Source organism: Tripterygium wilfordii, chromosome 11, assembly GCF_013401445.1.
Source record: "Tripterygium wilfordii isolate XIE 37 chromosome 11, ASM1340144v1, whole genome shotgun sequence".
Classification (NCBI taxonomy): domain Eukaryota; kingdom Viridiplantae; phylum Streptophyta; class Magnoliopsida; order Celastrales; family Celastraceae; genus Tripterygium; species Tripterygium wilfordii.
In genome coordinates this window covers 4,689,870-4,711,878 of record NC_052242.1, presented here as the reverse complement: position 1 = coordinate 4,711,878, position 22,009 = coordinate 4,689,870, and the positions used below count along the sequence as shown (strand labels likewise).

Below are 22,009 nucleotides of genomic sequence, written 5' to 3'. Positions count from 1 at the left end.
GTAAATCCTCCAAAATCATTTAATATAATCCCAAAAAAAATGAATAAAATGCATTTAGAAATCCATTGAGAGATAATTAATAAGTCTTTAAAATTTAACAAAGCGGAAGTCTTTAATAATCAAACCCTATGCTACCCATAAACCACAACTGTATCCATGGGGACACCGCTCACGCCTCGAGAAGCTGGCCACCATCTACGTACTCACCTGAAAGGGAAAGAAGAAAATAGAGATTGAGCTAAATAGCCCAGTAGGGGTATAGTACCCGATAAGGACTCGGATATCCATGATGCGAATACCGAGAGAGGGAATCACATACGATATGACAAAGAGTAGAACTAGTCTACAAATACAACAATCAGCTCAAGAGTAATACAAGAATAGGCAGGAACAAAAGGATTATGCTCATGTCACAATCACAACCCAATATGCATATATATATAAACATGCAAATTATATATGCAAACACACATCTCCTCCCAATGCGCATAGCGCCACAAATCATCCACATCCAATCATCGGCACACGGCAGTCCGGATTTCCCCTCGGAGGCCGTGGCAATCAAATCCCCGTACAATCACGTCGCACAACAGTCCGGATTTCCCCTCGGAGGCCGCGACATTCAAATCCCCGTATAATCACATGGGAACAGATTAAGGAGAACAAATCCCAGACAGTGATCACGTCTCAAGGTGGTGTGTCGCGAGTCACAACCACCACACAAACCAGAGCCAGACAACAGCAACAAGGCTATCACAACCACCCATCTCCACAAAATCCACAATCCGAACACACAATCAACATATATCATGATGCATGTATTACAATAAGTTTTTCCATGCATCCAAAACTCATTTCCAAACTAGTTAAGAAAATATTTTACTTCCTTAGAAAAATGGGGCACAAAGCTCTACGAAGAGTCCTAATCAAATCAAATCAACCATTTTTTCCCATAGCCAAAATTTCACATGCCTATCTACATGCTGGAAAGATTATAGTCAAGCACGGAGAAATGCGAATCAATGAAGAGCCAACAAAGAATGATTCAAGAGGCAGGTATTTAACACGCGAGGAAAACATAGAAAATTGTAGAACACGTAATATCGGGTAATAGAGGTCAATAAATGAAGAACCCCTACCTCGATAGCAGTGCAATCAATGTTAAACGTCTAACGCGTCTCCTCGATTCCCTAAACAATTACCGGCATATAATAGGTTAAGAGACTGTCTAGAAACTTTTAGATTAATTAAAATAAATTTTACTCAAGGATCTAAATAAGCCCGTAAGTTCAACTGGCCAAATTCTCTGGACAGATTTATCGAGACCTGGCTGATTCCAATTAATGAATCCCTTGACCCGTGGACCTCACTCCCCTTTTATTAAATCCACCCTTTTATGGTTCATTTTAAAAACACCTTAGAACATGCCTTTGTTCACCACCTGCACACCTAAAGACTTAAACAAAACCATTAATACACTATGCATAGACTTTTCTTTTACCAATATTCACTTGAACCTCTAAAACCAACACCAGACTTAACACACGTGATCACAAAACAAAACCCAAGCCCAACCAATTTATTTTTCTCTTTATTGATGACGCTTCTATGGACATCACACTGCAAGACTATTCATGGTGGCCAAGGTCGTGTATATCAAACACAACAACTTAAAGATGAATTACTCACCTAATTTCTTCCAGACGCAGTCACGAGTATTATAAAATAAACTGTCCCGATCTCCGTCTCAATCCACCATGTAATTGTATTTCACGATTCCCTTTGATCTCTGAGTCACCAATTCGTCCAATTCCTATACCCCGTACCGTCGACTCTGGGTGATGTCCTTCGGCGCTTGAGGTTGAGGTTAGTTTAGTATTCCTTGGGTGGCTGCGTTATTTTGGTGAGTTTTAGGTTTTGTATAAGAGAAAGGGTTACGAGATGTATTTATATCGTAAACTACGTATTTGGGTATTATCAAAATTCTATTTTTGACCCTATTGACTTAACGTTCCAAAATTCCTCCAAAATTTTCGTCTGAGTTCAATTACCCCCCTAGGTAAAAGTGTAAGGTTTTACATTTAATGATTAATAAAATAACTCAAAATGAGTATCTAGTAACAAATTTAAACTCTTGGTAATCAGATTGCAACCTTACATATATGGGTGAGTGAATGATTGATATCCATATCTCTTTCACGAAAACTCATGTTTAATCCAAGTGCGAAACAAGTCGTCCATGCATCCAACTTTGTATCATGCGCAGGGCAACTTTTGGTTGATCCTTCGCAACCATATGTCCGGCTTGAAATACCTTGAGAAAAGATAACCCTTTGTGGCTTCTCAACTCTCCTGCTTCTGAATCACCAACAAAAAATGACACATTTTGAGCTCTTCGAAAATCAACATCCCCAGACCATTTCATTGCATCCACCCACCTTGAGTTTCCTTATCAAATCAAATGCCACAAAAAAATTTCCAAATTAGAATTCAGCTAATTAACCAAACAAATGATCCTGTAACTTGGAAAATAGATCTCAACTGTGGAGATTTACCAAGCCAATTGCACAATAAATCTTGATCTCCAGCGTAGATAAGGACTCTGATTCCATCTTCTAGTAAAGCAGGTATTCCTACGTCAAGATTCTTCATCAAGTCTCCCTTCAAAGCTGAGTAGACGTCAGAGCTGAAAGAGACGAATGGTATGTCTCCTCTTACATTCAAAGCATCCTTTACCGATTCCTTACTATAAAAATTCTCCAAATTTGAGTAGTCATAGCACTTGGAACCCACACGATTCTTTCGAATATCATAATACTATGAATATTTTCGAGACATTGAAGTTAAAGTTGTGCAGATTTTTCTCAGTAAAACATATATACATAGAACGATACATGATTTTCTTACATTTATATCTCCGGCACAATGTAGGATCTCATGGAAAAATTCCATGCAATAATGAAATGCGGTGCGGCAAGCATCTTTGCCACCCGTGTCTGATAAGAAATCAAAAGTGCAAAACTTATTCATCACATATATTTTATGAGCTAACCTCTCTTAATTATTTTAGTAAATAACAAGAAAATCATTATGTGAATAATTTGTTTTCCAAATATTTTGTCTTCCAAAAGGAGAAAAACAAATAGATACATTATGCATGGTAACACCCTGTCCCCTCATAGTAGTGACACTTTATCTGCTTTGGGCCAATCTATACCAGCCCGCACAACTTCATCTTCCCAAACCCAGCACAGCTCATACTAATTTGAGTCCAAGAAAAGAATTTGTTACTAGCAGGGGTGTACATCGGGTCTCCCAACTGGGACCGACCTGCGACTTATCGAGCAGACTTGAAATGTTTTTGATCGGTCCGGGTCAGACCCGGCCTAATTTCCTCATAGGGTGAAGGTTTTCATATTTTTCGGATTATCGCGTTACCCGATAATCTGGTCTAAAACAAATTAAAGCCTCTTTTCCTATGTTTCCCTTTATGTTTAACCGATGTGGTATAACAGAACCTATAACAATTTACTTCGCAGGTGTGTTACAAGATAAGACCAAAAGAAACTTCACTTGCGTGGCTTCTTCTCTATTGTCACTTTTTTCTTTTATCTCTCTCTCTCTCTCTCCGCAACTCCATCTCACCTTCTATCTAGTTTCTTTAAGATAAACTTGGACTTCTTTTGTCCTAACCTGTGCCTAGACGGGATCAACTTGATAAGTTGCTGCTTTCTATTATTGATAAAAAGGGATAGACACAAGATTGTGATGATGAACGGAACTTCTCGTCTTTCATAAAGGCTTCCTCCTTTAATGAAAGGTTCCACACTGAGAGCTCATAATCATCGGATCCATCATCCATTGTGTTAAAGTCCCACATTTTGAGGGCACTAATGCCTTATTTATAAGGTGAATCCCACTTTTAACCACAAACAAGACATTTTCCTAGGCTTGAGTGAATTGGGTTTAACCCACTTGTTTGGACTTAAGGAGAAACAAAGTCTTGCGGGCCCGATGTATCTACGGGAACTGGACAACCCAAATCGGATAATATTGTTGGTGTGTATGGGGGTGTGGATTTACAACATGATATCGGAACAATTCTGTCCAATTGGACATGGTTGGATATGACATAACCCAACTCACAAGTACGGGGAGTGTTAAAGTTCCACATCGAAAGATGTGGGCACTAATGCCTTATTTATAAGGCCAAGTCCACCCTTAACCACTAACAAGGCTTTTTTCTAGGCTTGAGTGAGTTGGGCCTAATCCACTTGTTTGGACCTAAGGAGAAATAAAGTCATGTGGACCCGATGTATCAACGAGAACCGGACAACTCAGAGCGGATAATATTGTTGATATGCATGGGGGTGTGGATTTACGACACATTGTGCGATATGTGAGCTCAAAAGGATGTTCAACAATATCATATTGGTGTTTGATCGTACGAGGAAGAGTCGCGCATCTTGAACCCATATGAGGTGATTCGATGTTTAGGAATCCCACTTTACAAAACCACAAAGGAAAACACATAGAAACAGTTTTTAAAAGGAGAGAACTTGTTTGGAACGTGGGATAGGGCCTGTCAAGTGTTATCGGGTGACCAGGGACCCAAACCCTGTAACCAACTAACCTGATGGCCTAGAACCCGATTATCAAAGAAATCTTAACAGGGTTATCGGATCGGGTCTTCATCTCTAAAAGTTAAAGTTCACCGGGTCGGGTTAGACCTGTAAAAAATCATCGGGTCGGCCCGATGTACACTCCTAGTTACTAGTTAGGAAGTTTAGCTAATTATATACTATACTTGACATCTTCCTATGGGCGATGTGGGACAAGAGACTTAACCCCTATACTATTTGATAACTCGCATAACCCCACCAAACTTGACACTGTAAAGAATTATGGTCCCGCCCACTCGAGTCGGTCGGGTGCTACATACATAGCATGATCGAATAAATATACAAAAAGGAAAAAAAGAAAGTTAAAAAGATTACGCACCACAAGCTGTTATATACGATACACAGTCTTCAGCCATCGGCGTCATACGTCGATGTTCATAGTTTTTAATTAAACTTTCATTCTTTGCATAATCTAGAAGTGCTGGGTATTGAATTTTAGGATTGGTAAATCCATTGCCAATAGCAAATCCCTGTAAAATCATATATTTTTAAGTAAATTCAAAAAAATAAAACATCATAGTTTGAGAATTGAGTCAAATATATACCCTTAAATTTATACGAATTCCAACATTTTCTTGGTTTCTTTGGTGAATCAGAGAAGCAAGAGTAGGAGCGGTGTGCCCGCCATAAGATTGCCCAACTATGAAAAAATCATTTTGAGCAAATTGCATATGTGCCTTAAAGAATTCCTACAATTATAGGAGAAATTGGACAACGTAAGACACTAGATTTATTTCAGGCATCAAAAGAAAATAGGATAAGAGAAAGAAGCGAACCTGTAAAAAATTATACAAATCATTACTAACACTAATATGATTGTCTCTGAGATCACTTTCACTTGTTGTATAACTAAATCCTGTTCCGATAGGTTGGTCGATATATAAAATATTTGACACCTATCATTCACAAATAAATTTTGACCCGAAATAAATCTTAAAATAAATAAGATTAATATCTCAAAAAAGGATAAATACAAGACATAAAATTGATCTCTATTTATTCCTATTATGCCCTTAAGCTGCTCTCTACAAATAGGAGGCCTTATTTCATTCTCTATACCAACAAGGAGAAGAAGAGAGAATTATCTAGAAACTCTCTAAATCCTTGATTGGAGAAGTAGAAATGGCCCCAAGTTTTTGGAGCTGCCGCCACCAAGGAGGAGACGCCTCCAAGTGGGAGGAGCTATCGACACGGCGGAACTACCACAAAGTATAGGAGTCATCGCCAAGGAGAAGTCGCCGTTAAGTAGGAGCATCGAGACTACAGAAAGAAAAACCCTCTTTGAAAAAATTTCTTCTATTTCACAAAGTCATGTCTCCGTAACCTCCAAATCAAATCAACAAGAAGTTTGCAGCCTCTCAAGACAAATCAACAAGAAGTCTCTATAGCCTCCCAAATTGGTTTTGACAAAGCAATGATTTTTCTTGTTCTACTTTAATGCATAAGATAGTGAGATAGTATATAATACCTTGTCCCAACCATAATCATTCCACACAAGAGAGACTTCGTCTGTAATACGAAAAGGACCACTTTCATAAAATAATGTCACGCTACAACTGGATCCAGGCCCTCCAGACAACCATATCACAACTGGGTCTTCACTTTTTTTATTCCGTGATTCAAAAAAGAAATAGAACATTCTAAAAGTATTATAAAAAAAAAAGTGAAGATTGGGATGAAACGGCATATATAAAACAATATAAGGGTCTCTAGATTACCTTGCACCATTTGTATTTGGAAGTGGATAGTAGCCAGCAAAGCTACCAAGGTATTCAACATTAGGGCTAGAAGGAAGAGAAGGGAACTTAAATTTTTGTTCAACCAATCTTGAAACATTGACAACTGATGAGTCAGTTTGAATGACACTACTACCATCTTTTGGGAATGAATTGAGTGATTTTATGAGCCTTTCTACTTGCTGTTTAGAGGAAGCAACACTTTTTGATAAATGGGTGAATCTAGCATACACTAAGGAGGAAGTGAACGAGAGATAAGAAACAAAAAGAAAAAGAAATATAGGATGAAAAGTTGAAGCCATTTTTGTCAAGAGCTAATATTTATGTGGTATTTATAGAGAGATCATATTGTACTGCTTTGATCAAGCCAAAATGTGAAGAACCAATTAAAAGTAATTCACAATTCACTGTCTTAAATTGAAAATATTAATGGAACAAACATGGAATGTGTTTTGAAAATTCGTACCAATCTTTGCATTATTTTACTATCAGCTGTAACTATCACAAGTTTGTGACTCGGTTGACAATCGACTGGGTTAGGTATATGTGTATCTAAGGTTCGATTTTAGCTGCGAGCGTATTTTTCTGTGGTATTTAAAAAAAAAAAAGTTTGTGATTGGATATATTTGTTTGAAAAAAAGAAACGTCAATTAATCTTTTTCCCCATTAAAAAAATCCTAAAAATCAAAATACCCAATATCCAGAATTCAAGAAGATAAAACCCACCAAGGAGGAAAAAAGAAGGACAAAAAAGATTAAAATTTTACATCAAATTTATCACCAAAACCAATTTCATCGTTTTCTTTTATGTGTGTTTTTTGGTCTCTTTCCCTCATTGCATTGAAATCAACCACAAAAGCCTCAAGAAACACATCAACAATATTGTCCGCTTTGAGTTGATGTTCTCCTCCAGAAAAACACGTTGTTAATGGTTAGAAACTGAAATTATCTATATAAGTTAACAGTTAAGCACATGATATAAACATTAATCTACTTGCTATGATGCTGGCATTATACATTCCTCATACGGCATCTATACACTTGATTTTTTACATTCTTTTTTAAATATAATAAATATATTTATTTATTTTAGATTCTTTTATGAGTTATGCTGAAAAGTACTCCTCTATTTATCAATTTCTTATATTTATTCATATATTCAGGTTATGGAAAATTCATAAAATTTAAATCTAAAAATTGATATATATACCATAACCAGATGGGCTTTTACATAATTATGTTGCCTTTTTAGCAAAACTGTTCCTTTATTATTTTGACTTTAAACTATTCTTATTATGTAGATGATTAAGAATTTTATTTATGGACCCAAATCTAACCTATAAATTAATTAATTAATGGGAATTTTTTGAATTTTCTCATGCTGAAGCTTTCAAAGACTTGTGGTGGACGTTTAATGCTCGAAAATAAAATAAAATATAAACATTATGAAGGCAATTTTCATTTTATTCCTTGAAAAACCATTGAGTTTAGTGAATTTATTTAATTATAACATATTTATAGATAGAGATTTTATTTGCACAATAAGTTATTCCCCAACGAGAAATTTGACTTAGATCACGAGGCAATTTGGTAACACAATACACTTGATCCAGATCATTTGTGACTTTTGTTTTTGTTTGTCTGTTTTTTATGTTTATTTGTTTAATATGTTCGGATCATTCCCGGACAATATTTTGTTTGTTTGTCTAGTCCGTTCGGTTTCATCTCGAGACAGTATTGTCACCCTGGTATTTTCTGGTACCCTTTTAAAAAAATTATTTTGGTAGCGTAATTTTTATTGCATCCAACAGGTTTTTCAATTGTCGAGGAAATTATGCTTTTGGTCCTTCACAGATGGGCTGTTTAACAACTCGGTCCCTTACGTTTCAAACGTAACAATTAAATCACTAGTCTTTATGAGTCGTAACTCGGTCAGTTTTGATGCAAATTTGGTCAGTCAATTTGTTGACCTGTCAAAAAAAGTCAAACATAACCTTTTTTATAACTGATTTTACACACGTGGCATTTAGGTGTAACAAAATAGTCACTGACAAATTCTCAGTGTATCAAACTAGTCCCATATAGATTCATATCAGTCGAATTCCACACATACCATATTAATAAGTCTTCAGGAACATTCATCCAACAAATGAGTCTAAAGGCATGAAGACATAGAAACAATTTAGTAGTTCTAACATACTCAAAATCATCAAAATATAGTGTTCAAGTATCTTCAAACATCCCTCGACACACGATTGGTTGATTCTTGTGTTCCATTGAGCATGGATTTGTATCTTGAACCTAAGGTTCCAGCTCTCAAGGTATCGTATTTGCTGATATTCTCATTGCCATCTTTGACCTAACTGAAGCAGAGGTTCCAGCTCCAATAGTTACAACAGAGGCAGAGGTACCAACTCCAGAAGAGGTGCTAGCTCCAGCAGAGGTACTAGCTCCAGCAATATTCGACCTAATTTTGGTGGAAGAACCACATCACCGATCACCCTAAGCCATAAAGTAGATCCACTGATAGGCATTACATTATGCCCATATACCCTCAATATTGTTTCCTTCTACTGATATGAATCTATATGAGACTAGTTTGATATACTGAGAATTTATCAATGACTATTTTGTTATACCTAAATGCCACGTGTGTAAAATCAGTTATAAAAACGTTATGTTTGAATTTTTTTGACATATCAACAAATTGACTGAACGGATTTGCCCCAAAATTGACCGAGTTACGACTCACAAAGATCAGTGATTTAATTGTTACGTTTGAAACGTGAGTGATTGAGTTGTTACACAGCCCATCTATGAGGGAGGGATGAAGAGTATCATTTACCCTTCAATTGTCTTACTGGCACAATTGGCTTTAAAGAATAAAAGAAGTATATAGTATTCCGATGCCACCTAAGATTTTTTTACATTTATTTTAAAGGTAATCAATGGATTTACTTGAGTTTGTAGGTTCCTAAAAAAACAAGAAAACAAGGATAATGGACTAAAAAGAATTAAATTTAAAATTTACGTCAATTTTATCACAAAAACCCATTTTATCGGTGTTTGTGTGGAGTTTTGATTTTGATTTTTTAAAAAAATCTTTTTCCCTTGCTATATTTATGAGTTTCTTATATTTATTCAAATGTTCAGGTTATGGAAAATAAATAAAATTTAAATCTAAAAATTGATATACCATAACCAGATGGGCTTTTACATATTATTATGTTGCCTTTTTAGCAACCAAAATGATATATATCCATAATTTTCTCACCCATAAACTTACATAATCTAGGTGACAAGCAAAAGGTGCATGACACATAGATTAAAAAAAATAAACAAATTTTATTAAAAAAGCCACATAGGCATGTCATATGTTTATGTAAGTTTATGAATGTTTATTTTATGGATGTGTAGTGCTTCTGTTTTAGCAAAACTATTTCTTTATGATTTTCACTTTAAATTTTTTTTTTTTTTTGAACTGATTTTTTTTCACTTTAAATTTGAAACCAAAGCATTGACATTTCTTATTATGTAATATGATTAAGAAAGTAGTTTTACTTTATATTTAGGGACTCAAATCTAACCTATAAATTAATAAATTAACTAATTACTTAAATGGGGACTTTTGAATTTTCTCAGGCTGAGCTTTCAAAGTCTGACCTGTAAGTTTGTGGTGGACCTCATTGTTTGGAATTTAAAATAAAACAAAAAGCCAAAGGAAAATCCAAAGTGAGACAGCCAGGCCAAACGCACATTTTTTTTATTTTATAATAAAAAATGTTACACTTAACGTCACGTTAATAACTTAAGAATCTACACACTACCAAGAAGAGATAGTTTGATTGACAATCGATTGAGTTAGACATATATTTATCCAAAAGTCGATTTCAACCGTAAATATATTTCTATGTGGTATTTCAAAAAAAAAAAACCAGAACTTATACACTAATAAAAGAATTACAAAACTGAAGAAAAAACACCAAACAAATATCGAAAAACACTAAAATATATTCCAATAACACTTGTCTCGGACTAAATGTTGGGTCTAAATTAACCTTACTAGCAAGTGTACTAGTCGGCGACTACAGCACAATGATAAGCAAGGGTCGAATCCACAGGGACGGTGTTATATCTAATCCAAATGTATATTTGTATGTACGTATGGACAATGCAAACAAAAGTAAAGTTCAACTCAAGATTGTTTGGTTGGGTAATTAAACTAAGACAAGCAAATAGCAAAGTGTTTTTGGTATTTTCTTAGAATAAAGATGTAACTAATGCAAATGAGATGAATGAGATGAACACCAAGGCTTTGGAATCCCCCTTGGGAAATAACTTGCAATGACACAAATTCACACACATATTTGCTAATTCGGGCATAACGAATCCGTACCTAAGTCGGTTTTAGCGCACTTAAGCCAAATCTCCCTAAAATCGATTACTAGCCATCTTATTGGTCTAGGTCGGATATTCCTAAATACATTCTAGCCATCTTATTGGTCTAAACATGCATAGGAATTCATGGAGTTCTATGGAGATTAGAATTCATACAAATTGTCACCTAATTAAAGGGAGACACATTCATAATCAAGTGTTTCAAGAAGCATAATCTACTTGACATATTATTGTCTAAGCAAATTCTCCAAACAATTTCATCCAAAAACCTAAAGTGTTGGCCAAACACCACAAGCATGAAGAAATTGCAATCAAACATAGAAACACAAGATTTATACCCAAATCAACTCATATATATGTAAATCAAGTCATAAACAAAGTCATCAAACCCAAGGCTTCATCCTAGCCTTGGCAAAAGAGGTTTAGTTACACATAATAAGAGAAAAACACAAGAGGAGAGATGAGAAAATCATGAATAAACCCAATTAGTTGAGTAAATCCAAGTTGAGCTGAAGAATCTCTCCTCCTAGCTCCAAGAGTCGCCTTCCCCCTCTGGTTTCGCTCTCCAGAAAATCAGTTCTAGGTCTCAAAGTCTCGTGCGGCTCGGCAAGTTCGCGAATTAAAACATCTCAAAAACTGTCTTGTGCGCCTAGGCGCGTTGTATTCACGCCTAGGCGCACGCCTAGGCGCACGCCTAGGCGCAATCCTAGGCGTGCACAACTTCAAATTCACGCCCCAACTCGCTGGACTGGGCGTGCAGGAGTGATACTGGGCGTGCACAAATATTGCGCCTAGGCGTGGAATGATTCCAAAATCTCCATACGATGTCCGATTTGCACGATTTTAGCGTCTACGGAAAGCTTGAGATGTCTAGTTTCCAATGCCTTTTATTTCGCTTGATTCCGATAACGTGACAAAAAGTTATAAGTATTTGAACACACGAAGGTCGGTGGACATTTTCTTCAGTTCAGCCCTTTTTTCATCACTTTTCATCCAAACCGCAATCAACCTATCAAAAATATAAATCAAAACATAAATACACTCATTATTTATTTAAAGGAAGCTTAAGAGGGGAATATTTCTACCAAAACAATAGGTATTATCATACCTATCACTAAACCCAACGGACTCCCAACGCAATGATGCTACAACCACATTGTATGAGTTTGGGAGTGTGTTGCAATTGTGTTCAGTTGCAACACACCTCACCAAGGACGTAGCTAGGATTTGGGGTGAGGAGGGGCACCACGGGGGTTCGAGGGCAGTGTCCCCGAAATTTTTTTTAGGTTATTTATATGTTTTTGTTAAAATTTAGTCAAGTAAATATAATTTGATATGCAATAGTAAAATCTATACATATTTTATATTCTAAGATGACCAATCCATAAATTTACATAATGTAGGTGGCAAGTCTGATAGGCATGTCACTTAGATTAAAAAAAACAAACAAACTTTATTAAAGAAGCCACATAAGCATGTCATATGTTTATGTAAGTTTATGGATGTTTATTTTATGGATGTGTAGTGCTTCCATTTTATATTATTACGAGAACAAGCAAACAAAAAAAAAAAATTATAATCACTAGTTTTAATGATCTTGAGTTACCATAGTTCACTCAACGTAGAACAATTAATTTAGTAGTCCTTTCAAGAGAATATATTATAAACATAAATCTATTAGAAATATGACTCTCAAACTTCGAATATATAAACATCCCAATGTCCAAACCTATATACTCCATTTTTTTTATTCTATTCAATTCAAATTCAGTTCTTTTTTTTTATTATTAATTTAGAATGTATTTCTATTTTAGAATATTAGTATTCTATAAGTAAGTTGTATAAGATATAATAAATGAAAAATCAAATTTTATTACCTACTTAAAATATTTTTTGTGGATAAAGAGATAATGATTTAAAACACAAAATAATTTTAAAAAGAAAGAGAACGGAGCTGCAAACCAGTTTGAAACTCATGTATAATAAAGAGAGCATTATTTAAAATAAAAAAAATAAAGACTAACGAGGTTGCGGCTCATGAGTTTCGAACTTGGACACTATGGTGAAAGCTTAAACACCATTTCCACCAGACTAACAGAAATTTAGTACTATACTTACACAAATATATATACATAGTAAAATTTTTCTCAAAATTCAGGGGGTGCACATGCCCCCCTGGGGACCTTGGTAGCTCCGTCCCTGCACCTCACAGTACCACAGTTTTTTGTGACACGCCAAACAGTTTTTGCGTTCCAACTCACCTCACAGCACCACAACTTTTTACCTCACAGCATCTCACCACACTCCCAAACACTTACATTATATGTTGACTTGTCCTACGTAATCAAATTAGGTCAATTATTTTATTTTAGATTAATGTACAAGGTAAACCTTAAGTGATTTTATATTAATATTATTAGTCATCTAATATAACCGTAATTTATATACGCCAAACGCCCCTCACAGCACCACACCGCACCACACCACAGTTTTAAAAATTATGCGCCAAACAGATTTTTTACGTTTCAACTCACCTCACAGCACCACAGTTTTATAACTTACAGCACCACACCACACCTCACAGCACCTCACAGCATTCCCAAACAAACCCATTATTACTAGATAAATATTCGAATCTGAAGTTTACAGTACAACCAATGAAACACCAGATTCATGTGGGCTCCACGTCTGATCATAATCCGACGGCCAAGACAGAGACCACCTCGTAATGTACGTGAAATGGAGAAATTGCATTTGAGCTTGATTCCAATTTGGTTTCCAAATTCGGACGACAAAATCTCCAAATTTACCACGACAGCCCTTCCCTCTACAGGGAATCGTCTTCTTCAACGGCATTCATTATTACTTTTCTTTTTTTGTCACTTGTTCTTCCTCCTCGGTCGTCGACTTGACCAGCACCAGCTAAATCAAGCTTGCTTTGCTCCAATTTGTCAACAGATTTCATTTTTCGTTCAACTGATCTGTTTCTCATTCGAGGGTTTCCAGGACAGAGGATTCTCGTATTCATCTATCGTGTAGGTTAGTTTCTCTGCCAATTTCCAATATCTGTCTCTGTATCTGTCTGCGTATGTATGTAGACATGTATACATATACATATATGAATCGTGGGCTTTGATGACGCTGCTGTTTACATCTGAGTATTTAATTGTGAAATTTTAGACCCCGTTTAACCAATCAGAACATCGTAATTAGCTTGTGCTCAGTTTAGCTGAGCTATCTCGATGTTCAAAAATTACAACAGATTTGGGCATCAGTTGTATTTGGTGTTTGAAACCAATTTCATTTCGTGGTAAGTGTTTGGCTACAAGATTTGCTTTCGAAAATTTTCGTGCAATTTGGTTTTTGAGTTCACTAAAGTTTGCCTGCTGTTGAAGGAATTACACCATAAAATCATGACAAGCGATTTTAAGTGCTTTTTTTTTTTGGGGGTATTGATTCTGCTAATGGCATTAGATAGCATTGCTCATGTTTGTTTTAGCTGTGAAAACCTAATTGCCAGTGCTTGAAATGATTCAAAGGCATTTGGTAGGATGAAAGGCAAAAAAGAAATGTTGGACTGGCAGCGGCATGCCCAAAATTCGTGTTTGAGCAAACCATAGTATGGCAACATGTGATGGTGAATATTTTGTTTTAAGTAGTAAAAGAAATAGGAAAGTTTATGCAATCAAGGGTCAAGGCATCAAGGGGGTGCCACCCAAAGACCAGTGAGGCACTTAATTAAGCGATTGAAGTCTTTCAGTGTCTTTCTCTTTTCATTACAGAGTGGACGATTAGTTACAAGTAAATAAATCATTCGCACTAATCAACAGCTTTCGCTCTAAATTACTTGAGCCACACCAACAGAAGCCCAGGAGATCTAACCATGTGTCAATAACTATGTGAATGAGGTTTTCCTTCTCCTTAAAAGCTCTCAAATTTCTTTCCTTCTAGGCAGCCTATACGATGACTAAACGGATTGTTTTGAAATCGAGTCTTATAGATATGGAAGATGTTGCATTAACTTCAAGCAAACATGTCCTGACCAAAAGATTTTTGTAACAGTGATGGAAGTAGGTTTTTTATGATCATATCATTATACCTAAAAACACTCCACACACTGCAGTGTAGGAGGTATGCAGCTCTTACTCCCACATTGTGGTGAGGCTGTTTCTAGGATGAGTTATTGTATTCCGAGTTGTTAACAAATCTTGTATCATATCTGTTTGAAATATTTTTCTTCTATATCCATAAACCTAACCTAAAATCGGTTATATCCTTTTCTTTAATTTTAATTGTCAACATTTTCTTCTACCAAATATCATGTTGACCAAACACTCTTCTACTCACTGCATAATGCAATTATCAGTTTGACTGAAATTGCCTAATAGAATTGCATCATTTAGTAGTTTTAGTTAATTATTGTTAATCATCAAGAAGCTGAAATCCCTCCAACCCCAAACATTACTTATTACAAACACTATTGATAAACTGCTTGCGCAAGATTGGCTGGTCTTATTATTGCAATTGCCCATGCAAGCTTGCAACAGATTTAATTTAGTGTTTTATCCAGTGTTGGGATCAGAAAGATATAAACATTCAATTTTTGCAGCGAAAATCAATTTTCTAATTGTAGCTTCTTACCTATTTTTACATCTTCAGGATTGGCTGTAAGCTATAGAATTGATGAGCTCGTGGAGTGACTGTTTCTTGCTGCATTTCAATTCATATATTTGTGGTTGTAAAGCCAGAAAATTTTGAGTAAAATGGGAATCTCCATTCGAAGGTATTGAATTCTTACTATTCATTGTAAAGAGATGCCCATTGTTTCCCCTTTGAGTTAGAACTTCTACAAGTTATTAGTGTTTCATTGAATCTGAAAGTGACATGATACACGTGGGTTACATTTTTTGAGCTGCAGTGGGAATATGAGGAAACCTAATGAAACAATGAGGCTTATCATGTCAACTTCTTTTGGAGTTATTTTTGGCTTCTTTTTAGGGGTATCCTTCCCAACACTTTCATTGACAAAGGTGTGCATCTATTATGGTCGTCTCACCTTTTTGCCATGACAATGTTCAATACAGAGTGCTAAAAGTTTTGTTTCTCAAATTTTTTTTTTTTTTAAAATTCTGAACGTGATAGGTGAATCTCCCATCAAGCCTTTTTCCTTCCATTGATCTCACATACATTGAGGACAAGTACTCTGGTCTTTCAACCCAATCTGTATTCAATTCTTTTTCTTCAATAAAGGGAAACAGAGGCAGCTCTACCCAATACAAGTACAATGGAACAAAGGTATATTCTCCCTATTTAAATGTCCTTGTGGCTCTAAAATCTGGGTGTTAAATTTTTCTTTATACATGCTACTGTGTTTCTTCTTGGTACTGCCCAATACTGGAAGGGGGAAACTCCAGCCCCTGAACACAGTGTCAAATTTCTGGGGTGTTTTTCCCTTGAACCAATATGCTATATGAGCATCATTTCCACTTTCAGTGGATCATGAATCACAAAGAGTCACTTTAAGAAATTACAGATTCATATATATAAATAACGCTTAAACATAGAACTCCACTTTCGTAAAAGCAAAGGTCTACTCAATTCTCATTGTAATTGGATCCAGATTGTTCCTACTTATTGGAGGCTTGTCTGTCTTGAAATAGGTTATATTTATATGTATTTAAATTGTGTCGGATCAATTTTTCACTAGGTATTTGACGGAATGGGATCATTCAGCGCCTATAGAACCTATCACTAAAATAGCCCTTGGGGGATAGGACCATAGTTACCAGGAACATGGTACACTCCGGGTCATGGTACGGGTACGGGAATAGGATACGCCACTTGATTAATTTGTGGTACGTTGGGGGGTAGGATTAGTTGGTACGCTTATTGGGAACGTGATACAGTTTGAAAGGTTTTTCGGGTCGCCACTAAATATTGAAAGGTTATCTAGATTAATGTCCTTGAGCATTTAAAATGTTGAGGTTCACTCCCTCTTTTTCCCTCAACTCTCTCTATCTATATTCAATCAGTGATGATTTTGGGGTTTCCTTCCAATTTTGAGTCAATTGTACCTGATTTCCACTCTATTTCTCAAGTTTTCTATAGCTGATTTTTGGGACACCCATTTGGGCGTCCCAGATCAAGTTCCCGAGCATCCCAGGTTGCTAGTGTACCTTGTTCCGAGACGTGCGTCCCAATTCAGGGTACGAGGGGTAGTAGAGCATTCCCGGTAACTATGGATAGGACTAAGCGGAGTGAAAAGGGTTTTCCATCTATGGCCTTACTGTCTTCTGTGTGCTTCCTAAAGTTTAATTCCAATATTCCACTATTCTACCCCGATAACTGTTCTTGTTAACATGAGTTTGTTAATCTAGATGAAGCATTTTAGGTTCTTGAAGCATAGTTCTACTTAATATGATGGCTTCAAGTGCAAAGATTTTGGGAAGTCCATTTCCCATGCTAGTTATCTTCAACTGGTAAGATAAACAACGCCCATGTACAAGGCTCTTGCAGTGGGCGCGGTCAAGGACATACAAGATGTACACATACCTTATTGAGCCTGTTTCGAGGAATCGAACAAATGACCTGTAGGTTGCACCCCTACAACTCTACCGTTGGGCCACATGTTCGCATGTTGTCTTGAACTGGAAGAATTTGAAAATAAAAATACTTGTTTCATGAATTGATAGGATTAGGAAGAGGCAAAAAAAAAAAAAAAAAAAACTATCAATCTAATTCCTTAATTTTATGTTTTGGTTAATTTTGTTATTTATGTACCTAAATCGATGACATGTTTCTGTCTCTTTATTGACTTTCTCGTTTGGACTAACAGTTTTTCATATTTCTGATGCAGATATGGGTTACAAAAAATCCTCGAGGGGCTGAGAGACTACCCCCAGGTATAGTTGAATCTGAGTCAGATTTCTATCTTCGCCGACTATGGGGTCAGCCTAATGAGGTGTGTTAACTCATAGCATTGGTCATGTTAATTCAAACTCGTTTGCTACAGGAGTGTAAATATTACTAGTGAAGAACTCGAGAGTCGACACAGAAGACAACGAGTTTTAAGAAAAACTGGAAGGATTTGTTATAAGAATGGAGAATGAAAGAACGAAAAAAAAAAAAAAAACAATGGTGCTTGGATATTTGACTGTAGATTAGCAGTTTGCTCATGAACTAAACTAAATAGAAACATGGAATTACCTAAAACTGATGTGTTGGTGGATGGTAGACAAATAATCATTTAAATCTCAATACTAATTTACTCCTTACTTGCCTTTGGGACCTAATTGGAGAAACAGAAGTTGGGTCAATACAGCTGAGATACAATTTATAGTTTTTGGCATTTTCGGTCAGAATTGTTGTTGATGGAGGTGCCACTTGCAGGATCTGACCATCAAACCAAAGTATCTTGTAACCTTCACTGTTGGTTATGGTCAAAAAAAAAATATTGATGCAGCAGTTAAAAAGGTTAGTCCAGGCTCCCTCTGTCCTACCTTCTCTCACGCACCCACCCACTAAAACCTGGTTTTTCGCAGTTCTCGGAGAATTTCACCATTCTGTTGTTTCACTATGATGGTCGAACAAGTGAATGGGATGAGTTTGAGTGGTCAAAGCGAGCAATTCACGTGAGTGCTCGCAAGCAAACTAAATGGTTAGCTACTACCTGCGCTACGAATTTATTAACAAATTTGCATATAGTAAGTATTCTCATGTAAACCTAGCCTACATTTTTTCTAGGTGGTATGCAAAACGATTTCTGCACCCTGATATCGTGGCACCCTATGACTACATTTTTATGTGGGACGAGGATCTTGGGGTGGAGCACTTTGATGCTGAGGAGTGAGTACTTACATTCACTACTCGTTACTAGTGCATAAACAGTACTTGAAGGTTTAATTCTTTGTTTCTCCAGATACTTAAAATTGGTCAGGAAACATGGCTTGGAGATCTCGCAGCCTGGTTTGGAACCAAACAGAGGAACAACTTGGGCAATGACAAAGAGGAGAGATGGCAGTGAGGTTCACAAGTAAGGACAGAAAATGCTCTCTGATCTAACTATGTTCATAACTTGAGATTTACAATCTATGGAACATTTTCATCTGTGTGGTTTCCATATGCATAAATCGTTCTACTTGTAGCTTGACCACGTCCTATTTCGTTTCTCTTGTTGCAGGGACACTGAGGAGAGACCAGGCTGGTGCACTGATCCCCATTTGCCACCATGTGCCGCGTATGTGAACTTATTAGACTTGGTTGGAATGTGTTGCTTTTGAGTGCTTTTTAATCAGGTCATCTCATATGTTAAAATCTGCAGATTTGTTGAGATCATGGCCACGGTATTCTCTCGAGATGCATGGCGTTGTGTTTGGTATATGATTCAGGTAGACAGCAATATATTTAAGAAGTTGCCACAATGAACTCTGCCTATGTAGTCTTAAAATAGTTTGTTCCTTCAATTGCAGAATGACTTGGTTCATGGATGGGGCCTAGATTTTGCTCTTAGGAAATGTGTTGAGGTCAGTGTCTGCATTTACCCTTTTGCCGTGGTTAACTTGTACCTGTTGATGATCATTATGAAGTTCATCATAACTCTTGTGACTTTGCGATGAAACAGCCCGCTCACGAGAAAATAGGAGTTGTAGATGCTCAATGGATTGTTCATCAAGGCATTCCTTCACTTGGGAATCAGGTAAAACCAAACAGTTCTATGCTATGTGAGCATTTTTAAGGTTTGATGTAGAAATGCTTAAGCTTTTCTTCTTCCACAGGGGAAAGCAGAGGCCGGGAGGACACCGTTGGAAGGGGTATGTAACAATCTCTCTCTCATTTTCTTTTTCTTTCCCTTTTGGGTTCTGTTTGTCTGTGGAACGGATTTTTCTATTGTTTGTACATTGTCGTTAAGAACATAACGCTCTCAAATACGCACACCTACCCTCAGAAATTTGACTGGATTGTTTCTTTGTTGGGGCAAGGAGTTATGTCTATTAAATATCATATTGATTTTACATTATCACAAACTACGTTTGACTTGGGAAGACAACTAACTTCGAATTTTACTTATTTTTAAACAGGTGAGGGAGAGGTGTAGAAGAGAATGGACCATATTCCAAGCTCGAATGGTGAGCGCAGAAAAAGCCTATTTCGAGGATTTGGGATTTGAATCTTCTAATTCAACTCTCCAAGGTGTTCCAAAGGAGAAATAGGGATCTTCACATAATTGATTGTTTGTAAGGTGCTTAAAACGTTACTCTTATGTTCAATAGGGTTACGTCGATAACTTTATTTTTTATTGACGTCTTCTGGTGATTTTGAAAGACGGTGGGCTCTTTTTCTGTGATAAAGTCTGATACCATGTTATGCCCTTTAGTGTTCCTTCAAAACAGGGAGAGGAAAAATTATTGTTTTAGTATTTCACAAACCTATGACGTGAACCTTGAATTTGGGTTCGGGAGGTCTTTAGTCCTTACTGCATGTGTTGAAGAAGGATTTGGGACAGGGCAAGTTCTTTATGTATGTAACACTAGGTTGGAGCTTTTTGTCTGTGATGAAGCAAAAATACTAACTTATTTGTAATATCAGCCCCAAAGCAAAATACTTTCTCAATAGTTGGGAGAATTTTTTCCTTGAAATGCTATGCCATGCTCGCTTACATGTGGTTATTTCATTTGTTCATCAACATTGTGAAATGGTTCCAGATTCAGGGGCCAATCCGCCTGGAAATGCTTCTTACAGTGTTGCTTAGTAAGCTAATTTGCTTCAGTTTGATTACAGCTGAAATTTTAGGCTGCGATGCCATGACTTTGACGATGCAGGCACTCAAATTGTTCTCTCCTTTCATTTGCTCCCCGTTTTCTTTGATCTTGTGTGGCGAAAGATGATGTATTTCAGCGTACGAGAATGTTGAGGCCTTTAACGGTAGTGTTAAATGTCCCAATAAAATTTATCTCAATTTATCTCAATCGTACATGGCATTCCACATCAACAGTTACATCATTATTTTGTCTCTATATAAACAGTCACACTCTCTCTTTCTTCTCTTTCCTCCCTTTCTCTCACCTTTTTCTCCCTCCACTCTTAGGAAACACCACCATCACCACTGTAGCTCTTTCGTTCAGCCACCGATAGGAGCCGTTGACCCACCAAATGGAAGCGGCCGACCACCACAATCATTTTCCGACCTTCCACGCCACCCACCGTTGCTTGTATCATCGAAAAAAAGCACCCAAAGGACGATGTCCACAAATCTTGTCGATCCGGCCTCCTCCAGCTACGTCTTCGGCAACCGTCCTCGTCCTTCGGCCTTTTCATTTTGAACCGACATGTAGCACCATGTACGAAATGTAAAGGAATGAACAACTATTTTCAAGTGGATCTATGTGTCCAACTTTGATAACTGTTGGACTCAAAGGTTCACTTGAAAATCTTTTTTCAACATAAGTACATATTTTTCACATAGTGTCTCTTTAAAAAAAACTAACAATTTCATGTTCTCATATTTGCACTTCTTTTTCAATAGACATATATCTAAGAACCTCCCCTCCATTTCACCCCTACCACCGTCCGCCTCTATCTCCACCACTGTCACCATCCGCCTCTACCACCGCTATCGTCCCCCTCCATCTCCACCGTCACTCCTCCAACACCGTCGCACCTCCACCATCATATTCTTTGTTTTCTTATTCTCATTCTTCTTCTTATTTTTATTCTTTTTCGTCTTCATATTCTTAGATCTGAGATGTAATATGAGATTTGAAATCGTAATATGAGATGTACTGAGTTTAGATATGAGATCGTACAATTATAATGTTACAGTTTTAATATTATTGTTTTGAAAATGTAACATTATGCTATCAAATAATTTGACTTATCTTTTTAATCCTCTATGTTTTGAATTGTAAAATTATACCATCAAAATATTAGCATTATGTAGTAACCGTTTCTGTCCGGCCAAAAAATACAAAAAAATAGGAAAAAATAGAAAAATACAAAAAATTGCAAAAGCCCGTTCTTGAGACCACAAGCTTACAAAAATTCAAAAAGCCACTTTTGGACCCACAAGCCTACAAAAACTCATTTCCTTGATCCACAAGTCCACGGATATTCAAAAGTTCACAAATACCAAAATATTAGCCCAATAAAACCAAACCCTAGAAATTATCTACAAAATAGGGAAATTAAAAGATTTTG

The 22,009-nt window shown here is 36.5% G+C and overlaps 2 protein-coding genes and 1 long non-coding RNA gene across 3 annotated transcripts; 1 reads left to right on the top strand and 2 right to left on the bottom strand.

The window, feature by feature from the left end:
• Positions 1-13: 13 nt before the first annotated feature.
• Positions 14-1,895, bottom strand: LOC120009843. The gene is made up of 3 exons (XR_005470752.1): positions 1,690-1,895; positions 1,140-1,190; positions 14-207 (listed from the first exon to the last, which is right to left on the bottom strand). It is a non-coding gene; the product is annotated as an uncharacterized LOC120009843 (long non-coding RNA).
• Positions 1,896-2,183: 288 nt separating this feature from the next.
• LOC120008702 (serine carboxypeptidase 3-like) lies at positions 2,184-6,720 on the bottom strand. Its single transcript, XM_038859085.1, has 12 exons — positions 6,401-6,720; positions 6,151-6,322; positions 5,459-5,578; positions 5,228-5,371; positions 5,002-5,152; positions 4,383-4,505; positions 3,715-3,897; positions 3,439-3,518; positions 3,218-3,260; positions 2,908-2,996; positions 2,556-2,817; positions 2,184-2,448 (listed from the first exon to the last, which is right to left on the bottom strand). The coding sequence occupies exons 1-12, from the start codon at positions 6,718-6,720 to the stop codon at positions 2,213-2,215; spliced, it is 1,923 nt and encodes a 640-aa protein (XP_038715013.1). The 3' UTR covers positions 2,184-2,212.
• A 6,895-nt stretch (positions 6,721-13,615) lies between these two features.
• On the top strand, positions 13,616-20,425 carry LOC120008501. Its single transcript, XM_038858846.1, has 15 exons — positions 13,616-13,855; positions 15,476-15,599; positions 15,735-15,846; positions 15,959-16,111; positions 17,673-17,777; positions 18,206-18,289; positions 18,358-18,473; positions 18,560-18,661; positions 18,735-18,848; positions 18,996-19,052; positions 19,137-19,203; positions 19,285-19,338; positions 19,437-19,511; positions 19,591-19,626; positions 19,894-20,425. The coding sequence occupies exons 2-15, from the start codon at positions 15,580-15,582 to the stop codon at positions 20,023-20,025; spliced, it is 1,227 nt and encodes a 408-aa protein (XP_038714774.1). The 5' UTR covers positions 13,616-13,855; positions 15,476-15,579; the 3' UTR covers positions 20,026-20,425.
• Positions 20,426-22,009: the final 1,584 nt, after the last annotated feature.